This window comes from Scardinius erythrophthalmus, assembly GCF_964197995.2.
Source record: "Scardinius erythrophthalmus genome assembly, chromosome: 21".
In the NCBI taxonomy this organism is placed as follows: Eukaryota; Metazoa; Chordata; class Actinopteri; order Cypriniformes; family Leuciscidae; genus Scardinius; species Scardinius erythrophthalmus.
Genome location: NC_138241.1, coordinates 5,994,804 through 6,013,741, shown reverse-complemented (window position 1 = coordinate 6,013,741; position 18,938 = coordinate 5,994,804). Strand labels below are relative to the sequence as shown.

General features: G+C 38.6%; 2 protein-coding genes across 7 annotated transcripts; one reads left to right on the top strand and one right to left on the bottom strand.

The window, feature by feature from the left end:
• Positions 1–5: 5 nt before the first annotated feature.
• timm23b (translocase of inner mitochondrial membrane 23 homolog b (yeast)) lies at positions 6–8,883 on the bottom strand. Of its 4 annotated transcripts, none has more exons than XM_081350332.1 (8): positions 8,748–8,883; positions 8,157–8,300; positions 8,032–8,090; positions 7,854–7,947; positions 7,497–7,581; positions 3,911–3,969; positions 3,595–3,705; positions 6–967 (listed from the first exon to the last, which is right to left on the bottom strand). In XM_081350332.1, exons 1-8 carry the CDS (start codon positions 8,785–8,787, stop codon positions 855–857), a joined length of 705 nt encoding a protein of 234 aa, XP_081206458.1. In that variant the 5' UTR covers positions 8,788–8,883; the 3' UTR covers positions 6–854. The 4 variants fall into 4 exon arrangements, with proteins under 4 accessions (XP_081206458.1, XP_081206459.1, XP_081206460.1 ...); XM_081350333.1 differs by having other exon boundaries at positions 8,725–8,772; XM_081350334.1 differs by having other exon boundaries at positions 8,157–8,319; positions 8,721–8,762.
• Positions 8,884–9,673: 790 nt separating this feature from the next.
• LOC308681439 (uncharacterized protein) lies at positions 9,674–15,968 on the top strand. Of its 3 annotated transcripts, none has more exons than XM_081350315.1 (2): positions 9,674–9,831; positions 12,699–15,968. In XM_081350315.1, exon 2 carries the CDS (start codon positions 12,783–12,785, stop codon positions 14,190–14,192), a length of 1,410 nt encoding a protein of 469 aa, XP_081206441.1. In that variant the 5' UTR covers positions 9,674–9,831; positions 12,699–12,782; the 3' UTR covers positions 14,193–15,968. The 3 variants fall into 3 exon arrangements, with proteins under 3 accessions (XP_081206441.1, XP_081206443.1, XP_081206442.1); XM_081350317.1 differs by lacking the exon at positions 9,674–9,831 and adding an exon at positions 10,327–10,462; XM_081350316.1 differs by lacking the exon at positions 9,674–9,831 and adding an exon at positions 10,635–10,757.
• Positions 15,969–18,938: the final 2,970 nt, after the last annotated feature.

Below are 18,938 nucleotides of genomic sequence, written 5' to 3'. Positions count from 1 at the left end.
GTTGTAACGTGACTCATTTCATGTTTATATTTCCTGACACAGAAAACTCCAGGTCATGCTAACAGAAAGGAAACTAAACGGTTTGTTAGTTTATTTAAATGGGCTTCATTACATCCCTCATAAGAATCTGCTGATAATACAACAACCACGAGAGAGATGTGAATGCTATTCTTTAATGTGAAGAATATTAGTACATGAGACTGTCATCTGAGGCCAAACAAACCTCTACAGTCCGCGCCAAACACACAAACGTTAAGCCTTTTAGCGACATTTACCTCGTTACACAAATACATTCAGGTGTCCGTTAACAGTGCTAATGGAATACAGCAATGTGCAAATATCACTTCATGTAATAACAGCATTCATAATTACCAAATGTTACTGACTTTTAGTAAACACTCATTATCTAGTTCTAGTGCAATGTTTAATTTTGTTCTTAACATTGTCATCTGTTTTGAAAAATTAATAATAGTTGGTCCAGTGTTAGACTGCTGTATGTATTGCAAACAAACATTGAAAACAAGCGACTTGTTTAACTTTGGTTTTTCTGCAATTATATATTTATACACACTCTGATTACAGACACTATACAATAGCTTAGCTTTTGCTTCATTAAACAATAAAATAGTGTCAATCATTTTTAACAACTAGTTGCAAACATTCCTCGAATCATAAATTATGAAACTTTAGGAGCTTGTCATGAATTTGAAGCCTCCAAGTGTGGTTTCTTGACCACCTCATCTTAGCTGGAAAGTTGATGGACATTGCATTTGCAAAGAAAGCAATACCAATTCTTGTTATTTTGAAAGATTGCTGATTTTTGGGCTGATTTGTAGAGTATCTTAACAGAAGCCTCAGTAGCGCGTAGGAGAGCTTCCCTTCAGACGGTCCCAGTTACTGTAGAGAGCATAGAGTCCAGAGAGCGTCAGCCCAACCAGCCCACCCCGCGCTGCCCCCCGCAAACCTCCTGCAACACACACACACACACACACACACACACACACACACACACACACACACACACAACTGAAAGACAAGAATCAGCAGTGCTTCATCTAAATGCATCTCTAGATGAACTTGCTCCACTTCTCCTCTGCAAGTTCACTAAATTGCACAATAACGGTCTATGTTTTTCAAGCAGCTTCCTATCAAAGTCTTCTACTAAACCTACGAGCATCCAAACATTACAGTCCTATCCTGCTCATTTTCAACATAAGAGCGGCACAGCCACTTGTAAATTGAACATGTCATTCGCTTCGTTACTTTCAGCTGGCTTGTTATGCTGCTCACCATATTATTTCATGTACTGTCATAATTATAAAAACACTGGTTTGTAGCGCAAATAGTTTAGCATGTTGATAGAAAACGGCTATATACGATGGATATAGTAGAGGAAGGGCCGTTGTTTTAATTCACAAGGCCCGAAACTAAATTATACGAGTGTAACGACTTTCATTCTAGGCATCATCATAGTAAACCTAAATTATAACAACATTTTTGGCTCAAAACGAAAGCTTTTTAATCCCACATTCCCCGGTGAGCAGCACACACACACTATACGGCCAGATCAAGCCATTGAGCTTCATCATTCGAGGACATGGAGGAGAGCGATAAAGCTTTGAGGAGTGTGAGGATCCACACCCACCACGAGTCCAGGCTTGATAACCGCTGAGTGAACTGAGCCCACCCACAACTGCCACACGTCTGCAATCCTGTTTTCTGTTAATATTACACAGATATGCAGAACTATACACAATGCCAAAACATGGCAGTAAAAATACTGTAACTGTAAATGATTTTACAGCAGCATTATGATCCGTCAACACTTCCTGTGCACTTGAAAAGTAAATATGTTTGAATATATCCTGTGTGACACATGACTATGAAATGTGAGAGAACAAAAGTTGTGACGGACTGAAAGGCTTGGGACACACTGAACACAAACTGCATTCATGGCCAACACTAAACCCTGCCTTTTCAGCCGAAGAGGAAAAGTGCTGCGTCAACTGCAGCAAAGCATGATGGGGAATTATTTTGTGGCATTTTCCCCTATTGTCTTTACAACAAATCTTCTCTTCTAAACACAGAATATTCCGTCACAGCTTTAGGAAAACACCTGAAGGGTAATTCGGCAAGGTACTTCCTCGTGGAAACAATGACATTTAGTGTTTATAACCACCGAATGGCCTTCAATGACCTAAATAAGAGTTTTTCAAAACAGTTAAATATGTTTTAAAATGTAATTTATACATGTAATTTATCAAAGCTGAATTTTTCAGTGTCACATGATCATTATTATTTTTATTATATTATGTTGAAAACAGTTGTCCTGCTTAATGTTTTTCATGTATTTGATGACTAGATTTGCATTTATTTAAAATAGAAATCTTACATTATAAATGTCTATTTCTAAAATGAGTTTTTAAAGGAATAATTTTATTCATCAAGGATACAATTAATCAAAAGTGACAGTGTATTTGAATCTATATGAATATTTTGCAACACATTTGACAATTATTGTGTTTTATAGTTCATGTTTTATATGAATTTATTATTATTTATATATAAGCAATATTCATATATTCTGCAGTGTTTATAAATATGTAACTCAATGCTTTATGGTATTGTAGTTCATTCTCTCATCAAAAATGCCGAAGAACACGAACTTGCCCTTTTTTCTGAATTATATATTTTTTGTGCTTCAAATCAGATTCCAATATTTTTGATCCATACGGGAGTTGGTTGGTTTGGTTCACATTGCGCTTGTTCTCGAGGCACCATCCCGTTCCCCCTTTCATGAACATGAAACTACACTGTGGAGTAAAATTTGAAGTGTCCAAATACGTTTGGGGGCGGTGCACTTGAAAATATATGAATCAAAACTTCAAACTGTAATGTTTACATCAGCTAATCTGTTATATATAATGTGATTGCTGTGATGTCTGTAAAAATGAGTTTTCTAAAAGGGAATGACTGTTTTCTGTAACAGATCTTAGCGTACAATGCTTTGTGGTCATCAGACAAATTTCCCTTTTCTCCTCAAACAACTCTTCCACAGAAAAGGAAGTACACAACCTTCCTCTTCAGTCCGCTGACGAAACGGTTTCTTTTCTGCTTCTTGAAGACAACACTATAGGGGCTTTTCACACTTCAACTAACCCTGCAATGCATCAATTTTTGTTTGCCTTTTTAAATCCAACATTTGCCTATGTAAATAGGGTGCATCAATGTTTGGTCAGGATCTTGTATTGTCAATGCAAGAGTCCAGCACATCCCAAACACTTTCAGTCAATTTGCATATTTGAATCTGAACAGCAACTTTTTTATTTAGGCCGGACAGTGTATTTCAAGTATGAGAAGTCCTGTAAAGGCTCTAACATTGGACATCCTCACAATTATATATTGCCGGCAAATGTACTATCAAGTTTATCCTGAATGGACTCTTCTTCTCTCCAATAGACACGTTTTGTCTAGATCCCAAGTGTGAACCGTTCCTTTACCCGGGGTTAAAGTCGGAGTTTAGAATGACGATACCCCAGGACTGAGCGCAGTGAGAAAAGCCCTAATGTGATAAACATATTACTCATGATCTACCTGGAGATTTATAGAGGACACCAGTCATGGTCCCCGCAACAATGGTGTTGAGGTCGTCCTCTGCCCCTCTGGCTTTCTCTATGATCACCCCAAATGCACTGTACAGCAGAGCTAAACACATACATACATACATACATATATATATATATATATATATATATATATATATATATATATATATATATATATATATATATCAGGCAAGCAACACAGCATTAATATATGACTTAAAAGTGAAAATAGAAGTTATTTCTGTTTGAAATGAGTCGACTACAAAGGTTCTGAGGGTGAAGGAGGCTGAAATCGGGTCACTCACCCACTGAACCCAAAGTGTTCGCCCATGTGGCACCTTGGCGGGTCACCATATTCAGGATTCTGGATCGGAGAGAAGGATAGAGATTAAGAGTTTAAAACAAAAGTCACCACTGACCCAAATCACTAATGACTTTGGTTTTAAAACATCATTGCCATACACAGAAGATCAACTGTTGTATTCCCACAGCACAATAATTAAAATAAGTAGGTCTTGGGAAACGGCTTCAGAGTCTCCAAAATATCATATTAACAAAAGGCTGTTCTTTCTATAGCTTTTCCCTCTACAAATAAACACATGCATATTTTTGGTCCTTTACACATGAGTCAGTAACTGGTGATTCAGGTTGGATTCTTCACTAACAACTTCCATGACCTGTGAGTCTTTAAGAGAACACATGATGTTCGGGTGAATCTGCTGACAGTGGGGAAGTCTCGCACGTAACACCGGACGAGCGGACGGGACTTTGAACACCCTGCACAGATCTGCATGTGGACAGCGTTTGACCACATGATGCTTGGGGACACACAGCTGTGTACACACATTGATCTAAAACAGCTGTCTAGCCTTCGTTACTGATAACGTATTTAAAAAAGAAGTCAATGTCTAGCAGCGCATCACTATATGATTGCATTTAGTACTTTGAAAGAAAAATATTTTAAAATTGAAATGATTTATCTAGGCCTGATAACAGCGGCAAAAACACAAATATACACTACCAGTCAAAAGGTTTGGATCAGTAAGATTTATAATGTTTAAAAAAAAAACATTTTAAAAAGTTAATTTAAATTTTAATATATTTTAAAATGTAATTTATTCCTGTGATCAAAGCTGAATTTTCAGCATCATTACTCCAGTCTTCAGTGTCACATGATCCTTCAGAAATCAGAATAGTATGCGGCTTTGCTGCTCAAGAAAACATTCATTATTAATATCAATGTTGAAAACAGTTGTGTACAATTTCTTCTCAGGATATTTTTTGATGAATAAAAAGTTCAAAAGCATTTATTTGAAATAGAATCTTTTGTAACATTATAAATGTCTTTACTGTAACTTTTGATCAATTTAATTAATTCTTGATGAATAAAAGTATTGATTTATTTTATTTCTTTCCCCCCAACTCATACTGACCCCAAACTTTTGAACGGTAATGTTTAATGTTACAAAAGCTTTCTATTTCAGATAAATGCTTTCTATTCATCAAAGAATCCTGAAATAAAAATGTAAATAACTGTTTTCAACATTTGATTATCAATACTATCAGAGATGTATCCTGAGCAGCAAATATTACTGTTTTATTTTTATTTTTTAATCAAATAAACACAGCCTTGGTGAGCAGAAGAGACTTCTATTAAAAACCAGTGAAAAACGTTTGACTGGTAGTGTATACACAGAAGGGGAACCGACTGTTGTAATATCAGGATTAAATGTGCGTCTCAATCCGCCGTCTTCATTTTCTCAGCTAGGATTTGCTATAGAAGAAAAGCTGCTTTTATAAATCAGAAGATTTCTCTAGGGCGTATTGTTATTGGTTTGGTTTTCTTTTCCATTGTGTGACATCACACCCAGCGTGTGTCTATGAATCTCCCCAACTTCCCGCTCCACAAGTTTAAATGAAAGGAAAAGTGCACGTGACTCTGGTTATAGTGGTTATAGTGGAATGCAGTGCATCACCACAGACCGAAGGAAACTTGACACGGCAGAGCTCAGAGTGGTCGATCCGCCTGTTCATGAACATCACGAACACCTGACCTCACCTTTACCAGGAAATCCTTTCTCAAGAACTTAAACAACCATAAATGGCCTGGAACAAAACATGTAATGTCTTAATCAGACAACAGACAAGCATCGTAGCATAAGATAAAGTAAAAAAGAATAAAAATAACAATAACATTACTTTGAGATACGTTAAAATACATCTGAATTATAGATTGTGGGATTGCTTTGATAATGTTATCATACTGTTTTCTGTCGAATAAGTTACATTTTGAACAGAAAGTCTAAGACATAATGACTCCGGTATTATCTAATATATGCATCACAGACCATATTCCGTTCTCCCAACAATTTTCGTAAAATAAAGATTTATTCCTAAATACCAAATATCTACAATTCCAGAAAGGGGTGTTGTGAGGACTGAAATTATGCTTCATTATGAATCGTTTTCCAGTAAAGTAAAACCTGTTGATGAAACGCTGATAACTTAACAGGAAGTTTTTTAAGGTCATAATCACCACCAAAGATTGACGCCTCCTAATTTCATAAAGATTTGACTGGGGATATGAAACATTTTTCAAAAAGGATCTTAGCCAATTCGTTTGAACCTTTACCAGGAAATACACTTCTGCCATTTGGGTTCCTGTAACCAGTGAACACTGTGGAAAACACTGCCCTCTGCTGGTTATTGTGTTGATAGACTGAATTCAAGCAATGCAAACTATTAATGCTGCAGATGTCCTGTTTAACCTATCCTTAAGAGTCTTTAAAATGCTATGGAAGCCATTTTCCACCACACAAATCTTTAGTAAATCATAATATGACACACCAATGTTTTTGAGAAACTAAATCAAAAATTCTGACACACTTGCCCAGTTTCACAGACAAGGCTTAAGTCTAGTCCCAGACTAAAATGCATGTTTGAGCTGTTTTAACTGAAAGCAACTTGCACTGATATATGCTAAAATACGCCAGTGCCTTTGTTTTGTCCCAAGATGCACATCAGTAATGTGTTTTTTTCTTTCTAACTCATGTTTATAAAAGCTACTTAAACTAAGACCTAATCCTGGCTTAATCTAAGCCCTGTCTGTGAAACTGGGGGTAAGTCACAATTATGAGATCCGCCAAAACTGATATAGAAATTCATCTTTGTATCTCATAATTTCGACCTTTTATCTTATAATTAATAATTATAAACTCATAATTGACTTTTAATCATGAGACAAAAGGTCAAAATGGATGGTAAATCATAATTTTGAAATCAAAGTCAATATGACAAAAAAAGTATTATTTTTATTTATAACAAAAAGTTGAAGAATTTGAATCTTAATTTAACTAATAATTGATTTTAAATTATGGACAAGGTCGAGACGAAACTGATCGTAAATCGTAATTATGAGATAAAAAGTTTAAATTATGACACACTAAGTCATAATTAGTGAGATATGTTAAAATTATGACAGAAATTAGACTCTGAATTATGACTTTGTATCATAATTAATTATTAACTAAAGAAAGATCAATGTCAAAGTTATGAAATGCCATCAAAGCCATCAAAAGGTCGAAATTGATATAGGAAGAAATTAGGACAAAAAGTTGAAGTTTGTCCTTTGATCTTATAATTAAGTTATTAACTAATAATTGACTTAATCAAAATTATGAAATACTAAACTAATCACGAGACAAAAGGATGAAATTGATAGTAAATCATAATTATGGAGATACATTTTTTACATCATAATTATGATTTACTTAAGCATGTTTTTTTCCTCACGTGCCATAAGATGCAGTCTTTTAACGCATATACTTTTTTGTTGTAAACCGAACTGACTGACATTTCCCTGTGTACGTACGGTGCCGCTGCAGTACTCACTGTACGTTGCGAGGTTTGGACCAAGCCAGGTTTCTGGTGTCAGACAGGCCCATTCTCAGACCATTCACAGCCCCAAAAACTGCACCTGTATGCCAATACACAATCGTAATGCATGCAAATAAAAATCATTTAAAAAATAAGAATCGAAAATAATAACCAATACATATCAAAAGTAAATAGCAAGACATCCTGGCATATTTTTCAGCTTATTCTGGTAATTTAATTTGTAATGAAACATGTTTTATTAAATCAGACAACAAAAACGGAAGCATTTTGACTAGTGAACTCAGAAGTGTCTCTATATGATTGAAGAGACTGCAGAAGAACTGCCATGTGAGGAAGGAGAGATGAAGATACCTGTGATACAGCATCCTCCTATAGTAAAAAAGGCCAGCTCGAAGCGTCCTCTTGTTTTGTTTGCTCCAGTGGGTAAAATGAACTCATCTGTGTCCTGTGGGAACATGACAATGACAGCCATTCATTACATCTCATATAGTACATGTAAACACAAAGGCAGCTCATGGCCAGGTCTCACCTGTAAGAGATACTTGGGGTCCACGTTCAGGTATGGAGAGATTGGACTCATGCCTGTCACTGTTCAGAGAAGCGACCTTTAGTAAGATGCTGAATATGGATTATTAATAGTTATGCGAGACTTACATGGCACTCCATAGAGCTCTGTGTTTGAATACTGCGGGCCACCAGATCCAAACAGACCGAAGCCTCCTGGACTTCTGGAGCCAGTGCTAGATGATCCTGATGGATCCTTATCCATCTTTAGGTTAAGAGGTTCGTACACCTCAACTAAACATGTGAAGATATGCTTAATTTATAGGAATAGCTTTGCGCAACTACTGTTAGCCAATGTAATCTGGTCCTTGATGAGCTTTAACTTAGAAGGCAGTAATACGGTCAGAGAAGGGCTCAGTCTAGACTTACATTCATTTGGACAAGTTACATTTGCAATCGGTCATTTTTACCCCCAGAACACAATAAATAGTTCAATTATTCAATACTCTGTAACTCGTGCCTCAACTGCATGCGAATGTTCAACCTGACGCTCCCCTTGTTTGCCGTAAAGTAAACTGTGGACGGTCATTTAACTACCAAAACAAACAGTTCTCACCCTTCAAACACATACGATAAACATTTTTACTATGTTATAATATAAAAAAGCACAGTTGGTGTGGTGATGGGGATAAACTGTAGATATGAAATGGATACTTGCAAAGCTTATCGAAGCACACTCACGACGGTTTTTGCGACAGCAAACGATTTCTGGCCAGATCATTAACTGAAACTAAAGCGATTTGGAACAGCTGATATTAATAACTAAAATGATAACGTTTCAGATAAAACAATGCTCTCTTTCTCTCTCTCAGTGTGTGAATATGAACATGTTATTGGATCATTAAATAGAATTGCCTATTATTCGTGATAGTAGTTAGTAATTAAAGGAAATGCCTTTTGCTTTTATTTTGCTTGGTAAATATCATAAAGAAGAAGCTAAATTTTACATCTTTGGGAAGTGATGTAGTGGTGATACAATTGTCATTGGACAAAAAAAGTAGGCTTATACATACATTTTACAGTGATTCATTAAATATACATAAACATGTTCCCTCCACCCATCTCCCCCCCCCCCCCCACACACACACACCCACCCACACCCCACACCCCCCCACACACACACACACCTTCATCTTACACATTATGCAAAACAAATAAAAGGAAACAGCCTATTAGAGCATGTAATGTTGTTATTAAAAATAATAATATGATATGTAAAGCAACATTCTATTTATTTGTTCTGGCAATTATTTATTTATTTATTTGTTATTATTATTATTATTATTATTATTATTATTATTATTATTATTATTATATACATTTAACCGGAAATTCTCTTATATGCATATAATCATAATAATAAAAAATAAAAAATAGACATATCAATTAAATACATGTATGAATACAAATTATATTTATTTTCATGTCCATGTAATTTCAAAAAGGAAATGCACACTATTTAGTTGTTTTTTTCTGTTACTAGGGAAATATTATATTATTCCGTAATAAAAAACAATTTCAGTCATTTCCAGGCAGTCCCTTTTAATTATTTGGAGTATATCACAATAAAACACACCGTATTTAATGCTGTTTATCATGTTCACAGTGGAATGCGGAAGTCGATCCACGTGTTTGATACATCAGCGGTGACGCGTCGAGGCTGAGAGAAAAAAAGATGACATCCGTGACGACATCGGGATGATCTGACAGAGGTGCGGCAGAACCCAACCGATTTCCATCGACCAAACTGCACATTAAATGCTTGGTAATTACTTTAAAATACATTTTCAACTAACTTAGCTGATTGCAAAATGTTTGAACAGCGGATGCTTCTGGTTATTTAATCACAATGAAGTGCAGTCATGGGGACAGGAAGACGCGCTGTGATAATATTACAGTGGTTCTTAGTGACTGTATTGAGGAATCTAAATACAACAGATCATACAGTCACACCGGCCATATGTCACTATTCTCGAAGTCTTTATAATACCTTTGGCTCTTTCTGAAGCGTATTGTAATGTTATTTCTCTAATTGAAGCATCCGTTTCTTACGAATAACCGATCAAAACGTATGTTAAGCACCGAATGGGCTCACGGATTATCTGTTTTCTCTCATGTGTATATCGAAATGGTCAGTGATTATAATATTTATTCTTGAGCAACCGTAAGTGCGAGTTATTTCAGCACAAGCTGGCAGTAGTACAGAAAGTACAGCTTGTACACATCGTATTCAGTTTCAGTGTGTATCTGGGCCTCGGTGTGAGATATACGCTTGCATCGTCTGTCTGTAATGCTGGATATATGTGCGATTTTATGGCGGGCCGATTGAATCCTTGCATTATTATAATATGTGTTCAGTAAGGCTTTGCCGAACGCCTCTTCCGTGCCATTACAAGGTCAGAGTGAATCATGGCACAGTTCTTGTCTACATTTTAGTATCGAGACCTTAAAACGTTCTTGACGTGTACAACTTGAACACGACCCGTGCGACATTAAATGCTCTTAAAATAAAAAATATAGTTGGACACTCGGTTGCAGCCCCATTTAATCCCTTCCCACAATGCACCGTGTCGATGCACAGTTGTGTTTCCTGTTTACCGTTGTAACGCTTTTGTTTGCCTGCTTTTCTTTTTTTGTCGCTGGTTTAAAGACATTGTTTTGCATGTCTTTTACCACGACTGATCAGAGAAGGTGAGTTTATAAATAAATAAGCCTCACGTAAACACGCGAAAACGCGAGATCGGCGGCGGCTTCGCGGCATTCCGCTGATGAGGAAATACCCTGGCGCGAACCTCCGCTTTCATTTTACAGATCATCGACATGTTAACGCGTTCTGACGGGGTTGACAGATTTCGCACGAACTGCAGAACGATTCTTCTGAACGGTCTCTAAATGTCAGAATGATTCTCCAGAACGTTCTGTCAAAATCATGGTTCTAAACGTTCTTTAATGTCAGAATGATTCCATGGAATGTTCTCTTAAATATCTCAGAATGACGTTATTTTAAATGTCAGAGTGATTCTTTAGAGTGTTCTGTAAATGTCAGAATGATTCTTCAGAACGTGCTGTAAAATGTCCGTGTAGAACTTTCTCCAAATGTACGTTATCGTTCTGGATCTCTCAAATGACAGTCGAGGAATAGTATGCTTGGCTGTTGTTAATGGTGCAGACTGTAAAAAAAATCTAAGAGGAAGTACAATATCTTGCATAGATCAGGAGTCTCCATGCAGCCTATACTTTTTTTTCCTAGCAGTCGACTTGCATGGTTCTTCAGTGGCTAAGGGTGATATAATGCTGATATACATGTAGTGTAATATTATATCATGACCATAAAACAAACATCTACATTAGTCAACATTTGAAGTGGATCAAAACCTTTCATCAAAGTTATACATGGATTTTGAACAATACCTGTTCTTGTCTCAGGACAACTTTGATGAACTTGTTTAATCCACTTCAAATGTTGACTACTGTATTTTACTCAATCAACCTTCTAATCTACAGACTCACTGAAGCTCGAGTTGCCATTGGCTACTCATTTTTTTTTTTTTTTTTTACTTGCACTTTGTATATGAACAATGCAAATTTAAAAAGAAAAATCTACATAAATATAAAACAAAATATACATTTCAAACACTATTAAAGACAATTAAACTGTCTCTAATAAAATAAGAACAAATAATCAGGCTACAAGCAATAGCACAAATAATCAAAACAGAACATAGATACAAATAAAATAAACAGTGCCTTTCAGGTAAATTTAACAGTAGTTATACAGATTAGGTACAGAAATTGAATAATCAAATGTAAAACAACACTGAATAGTCTTTACTGTATATATTAAATATAGATGAATCCTTATTAAAGTTAAAAGATTATTAAGTCGAAAGCAGTGAGTCTTTTGTTTGATTAATGTCAAAAACAGACCGCAGCAGGAATATTAGGCTACTGTCACTTTAAGACCGAATGCAAGGATCCAATATACTGATACTGTTACACATGCGTTTTCTTTCTCGACTGTTTACGATGATATGATATTGTATCTGCGCCAAACTTTTTTCCTCTAACTCAATCACAGTCGACTGAGATCGTACAATTTACAATTAAAGTAATTTTTTAGTCGCCCAGTGCAGTAGCACCTCAATGCAGTACACAAGATCCGGGGGGAGGAGTCGGATCTTGAATAAGGGGTGGAGATTGGTAGGTTTAGGGGTGGAGATGGGTAGGCTTAGGGGTGGGTTTAGGGATCAGGGGGTGGAGATTGGTAGGTTTAGGTATGTAAGGTGGGAGGAGTTGGATCTGGATCCGACTCCTCCCCGTGGATTTCATGTTCTGCATTAAGGACCATCTCGCCCAGTGTGAAATTTGGTCGCGTATGCGAGTGATTTACTCGCATTGTAGAGGGTTGTCAATATCAACTCAAAATTAACTACTACAGAAATAGTTACACTGTACAATAAATATATTGACAAAGCTGTTGGAATTTACACAAGAGGGAGGGGATAATAATCTGTCAGGCTGACAAATTATCAGCCAATAATCTCAAAATAGCCAAATATTGGTTGATGTATGTTATTATTGCTTGTAGTGTTTAGTCGAACTCAAACGCTTTTTGTTTCTGTTTCCTTCTAGGGTTTGCTGAGGTGTAAATTAAGCCGGGAATAGGCACTGCTCCCCAGTGAGAAAGCGACAGAAGGGCCGTGAAAATCAGCCCTAATGGAAGAGATAGAAACAGAGCTGACCTGCTCCGAGCAGGACGCTTTAGGAGCAGACTTCATCACGGTCGAGCTCGACACCCAACCCATCGAATACGTGGTCAAGTGGGCCGAGGTGGGCTCAAAATTCACTATAGCCTGCGTCAAAAAGGATTTGGACGAGGCCGGTTGCTTCACCTCGGACCAGATAGTGAAAGTGGAACCGGATGAGACGTTCTTTGTCCCTTACGAATCGGTGTACCCAGAATGTGAAGAAGTAGATCCGAATTTGATCCCGACGCACGAGGAGGAGGTGGGGAGCGAATCCGACTCGGACGACAACACGGAACCGGAGAATAGCCAGCTGTGCGAAGCCGAGGACGTTTCCGATATTTCCTGGGAGAAGGAGGTGTCTCACACTAGAACCTATAAGTGCCACTTCTGTGGCAAGATCTACAGCCATTCCTCCAGTCTCGCTCGCCATCTGCACGTTCACTCGGACAGATCGGCCCTCACTTCCTCGAAGGGGTTCAGCAAGTTAGGCGACAGCAAAAAGTCTCTCCAGTGCAATCTGTGCGGGGTAAGGTGCAACGGCAAGCGGCTTTTGGCCATTCACAAGAAATGCCACAAAACCAAGAGACTGCACACGTGCAACACCTGTGGCAAAACGTTCAATCACAGCTCCAGTCTGTCGCGGCATCGGTTAATCCACAAAAAAGGCTTGGATAAAACCGTTAGGCCGTTGTACCCAGCGCCAACCCCGGCGCCCATCATGACCCAGCACAGTTTCCAATCCAACCACGGCTCGAATAAACGAATGCCGGTCTCGTCGGGCGAGCGAGAGAAGCAATACCAGTGCGCTCAGTGCGACAGGGTCTTCAGCCACTCCGCCGGCCTCTCCAAACACCAGGTGGCTCACGTGCGCCAGCTTCTCAACTCGTACACGCACGGCAAAGACTCGCTCGACAAGTCCTCGGACCTCAAGATCCGCCTGAAGCTGTGCTCCCGCGACAAGCCCAACTACTACACCCTGTGCAAGAAGAACAAGCACAGTAAAGGAGGCAAGAAGAGGTTGTGTCTGCCGAACGAAGAGCGGCCGTACCCCTGCCGCATGTGCGACAAGCGCTTCAGCCACACCACCAGCCTGTCCCGACACGAGCACACGCACGCCAGCGACAAGTGCTACACCTGCAACGTGTGCAAGAAGACCTTCATCCGCCTGTCCAACCTCAAGCAGCACCAGCAAACGCACGCGTCGGGAAAGCTGTACGAATGCCCGCAGTGTGGGAAGACTTTCGTTCACTCCTCCAGCTTCTCGCGCCATAAGAAGGTCCACGCGGGAATGAAGCTGTCGCCGACACTGGAAGACATTAAGTGCGAAGAGGAGCTGGTCATCGACGAGGTGGCCCCGCTGGAATACGAGTCGGACTGAGAAGGATTGAGTTTAATTGCGATGTTCTGGAACTGTTGAGGCTCCACGTGTGGGGGAGGGGTGGGGGGAGTGTTGTTGTGTTTTTGCTGTTTTTTTGGTTTACCCCTCATTCTTATTTCACGGCATCCCTTGCTGTGTGGCTTCTTTCTAATAGTCTTGTAATCATCATAGCCCTTTTCAGCCACATTATTGGGGATATAGTAGCAATTTTTGTTAATGAATTTTTTGTTTAGATAGACATTCCCTTTTCTTTTGTTCGTTCAGTTTACTGGGAAGGTAATTCTTTGCAAGCCAAACTGTGTAATTAATTTATGTCCCCTTTTTTTAGGTGTCCACAAGAGAAACAACAGAGAAAAGCAGATGGCATTGGCAATGCAGGTGTTATTTATTTTTCGTGCTTGCACTAAACCTGTGAACCCGAAATAAAGTACTTATTGAGGTATGGGTTGGAGTAGAAGGCGCAAAGGCAAGTTTTGTATGCAAGAAGTAAATTTTATATGCAATTTACTTGAACGTTGTTCCACTAACTGTGCGGTTTGAATCAATTATGTCCCCTGTAATTATATTTATGAGACCTAATTTCTTAGACCAACAAATTTTCTCACTTGAAGTCTGGACACACAAAAACAGGTTTTGCTGTTTGGTTTTATGGGATATTAGAAGTGTATGCAGGATGAGAGCAGACGGGAGTGTTTTGGGGTGATTGGATTGTTCTAGGTTTGACTCTCTGGATTTGACTAGCTTCCTCAACATGTTGTCTTTGGTACTTCTTTCCTGTTCGATGTTCATTTGTCAAAATATGAAATCCATTGTGTCCATGGAGGGTGCATTTTATGCTTATTGGACATGGACATGTACAGATGCACTTAAAATGTTGTTCATATAGATTTGTGTGCACTTGATGAATACGAGAAAAGAATATACTCGCAAAAGTGTGTGCTTTTTACTTCTGCTGTATATGTGTAAAAAGTTGCAGTTGCAAAAAAAAAAAAAGATGTTCTATCTGATTTATTTTTCTGTATCTTCATAAGTTATGGAATAGCCAAGGGATTTCATATTTTAACAAGCATTGCACTATTGTATTTATAGACAGAAGCACTACATATTTAGGAAATTGGAACGTGACTTTGGATCTCCCGGTCAAGACCTTAAATGAGCGAGGCACGGAAATATCTTCCATGCATTTTTAAAAATCGATCAAGTGCCCTCAGCTACTCTTTGTAAGACCAAAGCTCTCGGATGCACCACAGAAGACGTGCGCTTCAGCTCATCAAAGTTTGATCGGTCTCCTGTTCGATGATCATACGCGTCTGGACTTTCACTCACCATTTACTGTCTGAATTGAAATTGATTAGCAATTACTAACCCATTTATGGTGTTGAACAATGAGACTGAGAAGAGTTGAGATGCGCGTGTGAAGCACAGACGATGATGACACTGTTGCACCCGGAATGATGTTATCAAAAAAAAAAAAAAGAAAACGCTCTTGGTACTCTCTGTAGTTGTTGGTAGTTTTAATATATTTCCTTTGTTCTTGCCATTGTTTTCAATTCTTTCCAATAATATAAGGTTTCATCCGCTCTCCTGTCCACACTCCTCACGGTTTGATTTATGTTTGTCATTTTCTTTGTTTTCAATTGCTGTAGCTATTTCATCTCTCAATGCAGCAGACCTACATCTTATATAAAAGATGTATGTTTTTGTATTGTGTTTGCCATTAGATTATAGTTTAAGAGTTCTGTCTTGCATTTTTGTAATAAATAATTGGTTCATGAATCAGCTGTCTATCTGTATCAGTCTGTATTCAGTAATTAAGTCCACATAAGAGACTAGTCCAATTTGATTACTCAGTTTACTGATGCATACTACACTTGTGCCCATCTCATTGTCTCAGTCACTGAAACCAGCAGGGGCCGTTACTAAGACTAGTCTTACAAGTTAGTCACCATTTTTTCCCCTTCATAAGACTGTTCATAACTTTAAGTCAGTTACATAAAAACTTAGAATGGTCTAATTTGATACCGTAAAGTAAGACTGATTACTACTAGTTCTTAACACACTGGCTATGTTTACGCAACTGGCCTCTGGGTGTGCTGGTTAAAACAAGTCCTTGGTGTAAAGGTTGTTCTGTCCTGTAGTTCTGTCATCGGCCAAAAGATGTCAGCACAAGACTAGACTAATGTGGAAAGGCAGCATACCCACAAAAAAACACATCAGCAAATACTGTATGACATTGTGTTTCTACAAAACCACACACAAATTACCAAACCTATCTATATTTTTTCAATGTTGACTCCTACTATGTCTACAGCCTAAGTCAATGTATTACCCAATTCAGTGGTGACCAAAATGTCATTTTAATAGCTATACAGAAATTACTTTTTAGACATTCTACTAACAATAAGTAACTTGTCAACTAACTACATGTCAACTAACCCTCATTAGAGTATTAGTAGACTATTAGGTAAGCATATCTGTTGAGGAGTATCAAAATAAAATGTTAGCAGATACTACTAATACTCTAATGAGAGTTAATTGACATGTAGTTGCAAAGTTACTTATAGTTAGTAGAAGGTCTAAAGTGGACCTTTGAAATATAGAAATGTATCTTCCTATTTCTAAAGCGTTTTCCTGGAAGTCCAGGAAAGAAAATCACAATCAACAAACCATTGTATTGGGTCTTTCTTGAAGCATGGTAATATCATTGTAATGCACAACCTGAAAAACAAAATAAAAAAATGGTAGAACTTTTTTTTTACAGTCCAGTTCACCATGTACATATATCTATTATAGTAATTACAATAACTGGGTAATAACTAGGTACTACCCCTAAACCTAACCTTAACCAGTTACATTATATTACCCTGTACTGTCTCAGGCAAGTACACATACTGTAAAATAAAGTGCAACCAAAAAACAAACAAACAATCAAAAAAACCCACTAATGTTAAACGTAAAAGTAAATGACTATTTACAATGAATGAATATTTGACAATGATGCCTAAAGTGTGCCTGTGTTCATAGTACAATCATAAACTACTAATTCGGCAATACTGATGTCATTATTCATAATAAATGATGTTGGAATTTTATACTTCTGTCTTTTATTAATGTAAAATGCATGGTTTACATGAGGAAGTAGAAGCATATAATTAAAAACTGTACCATGTCTACCACCAGTAGATTTGTGAGTGACAGGTTGTCCCGGCCTCACAGAAGAGATATGAGTATATACACACAGAGGAGAACTGGCCCAGACTGAGCCTGGGTTCTCCCATGGGTTTTTCTCCATTCTGTCCCTCATGGAGTTTGGGTTCCTGTTGCCTCTGGCTTGCTTAGTTGAGAACACTTAATATTCAACATGTCATTGATCTGCCTGAACTGACGCTGTTGTCTGAGAGCTGAACTGAGCTGGACGATGACATCACTGTTTTCAGCAGAACTGCTTTATAGATGAAATGAACTAATTTACAGTTTTTCTCGATTGCTTAAACACATTTCTTGAAACTATGCCTCGTATTCTCAAAACAGTAAACACAAATCCATAACGTCTCACCCAGTTCCCCAAACATCCTATTTTCAGGTCAAAATTAGGCCTCAGACATCACACACAAGCCCTCACAAACACACACACTACAACATAGTCTGACACACTGGTGCAATAAATTCAAAACAACGTTTCCAAACTGGTAAGTTATGTTGCTTGTGGCTCCCCCACTCACAAACCTTTACACATGATGAACACAAAAGACAACCAGTGGATACATTGGCACATTTTTTTATTCCTTAATGTACTGTACAGTGCATTACACCAAAAAATAAATAAATAAATAAAACAACTCTGCCCCAGCATCCCGTCTTTGGTCTGGGGAATCTCGTCCACATCACAGGTTGGCCCTAGCCAGGCAGAGGGGTAAAATCTTCTTGCATGCCTGTTCCCCGCTGGCACACATCAACTGAAATATCTGGCAGGCTTCTTCATTTCATCATCTCTGTGTCCTAGAAAAATAGAAGTACTGATTACCGTAACTATAACACATCCTTTTTACAAAATGGAAGCATTCAGAAAACTCTATCTGTATGTGAGGCAATTTGATTCATTTCTTTTTATTACAGTAGTATAGGGCAACAGCTACAGTTCATGTATGTGTTGTCACAGCACAGTGTACTGCACTCAACAGTTACAGTAGAGAGCATGTCTGAAGGACATCTACTGTTTCTCTCTCTGAAGGTTCCTATGATCGAGGCGATGGCAAAGCGACTCAAGTTTGGCTGTACTCGAAGCCCAGCCTCCTCCTCCTCCTCCTCCTCCTCATCCTCCTTCTCATCCTCCTCCTCCTTGTCCTCCTCCTCCTCCTCCACCTCCTCCTCCTCCTCCTCCTCCTCCTCCTCAACCTCCTCCTCGTCCTCCTCCCCGTCCTCCTCCTCCTCCTCCTCATCCTCCTCCTCATCCTCCTCCTCCTCAACCTCCTCCTCGTCCTCCTCGTCCTCCTCCCCGTCCTCCTCCTCCTCATCCTCCTCCTCCACCTCTTCCTCCTCCTCCTCCACCTCTACCTCTTCCTCCTCCTTTTCTCCTCCTCCTCCTCCTCCTCCTCCTCCTCCTCCTCCTCCTTTTACTCCTCATCCTCCTCATCCTCCTCCTCCTCCTTTTACTCCTCATCCTCCTCCTCCTCATCCTCCTCCTCCTCATCCTCCTCATCCTCCTCCTCCTCGTCCTCCTCCTACTCGTCCTCTTCCACTCCACTG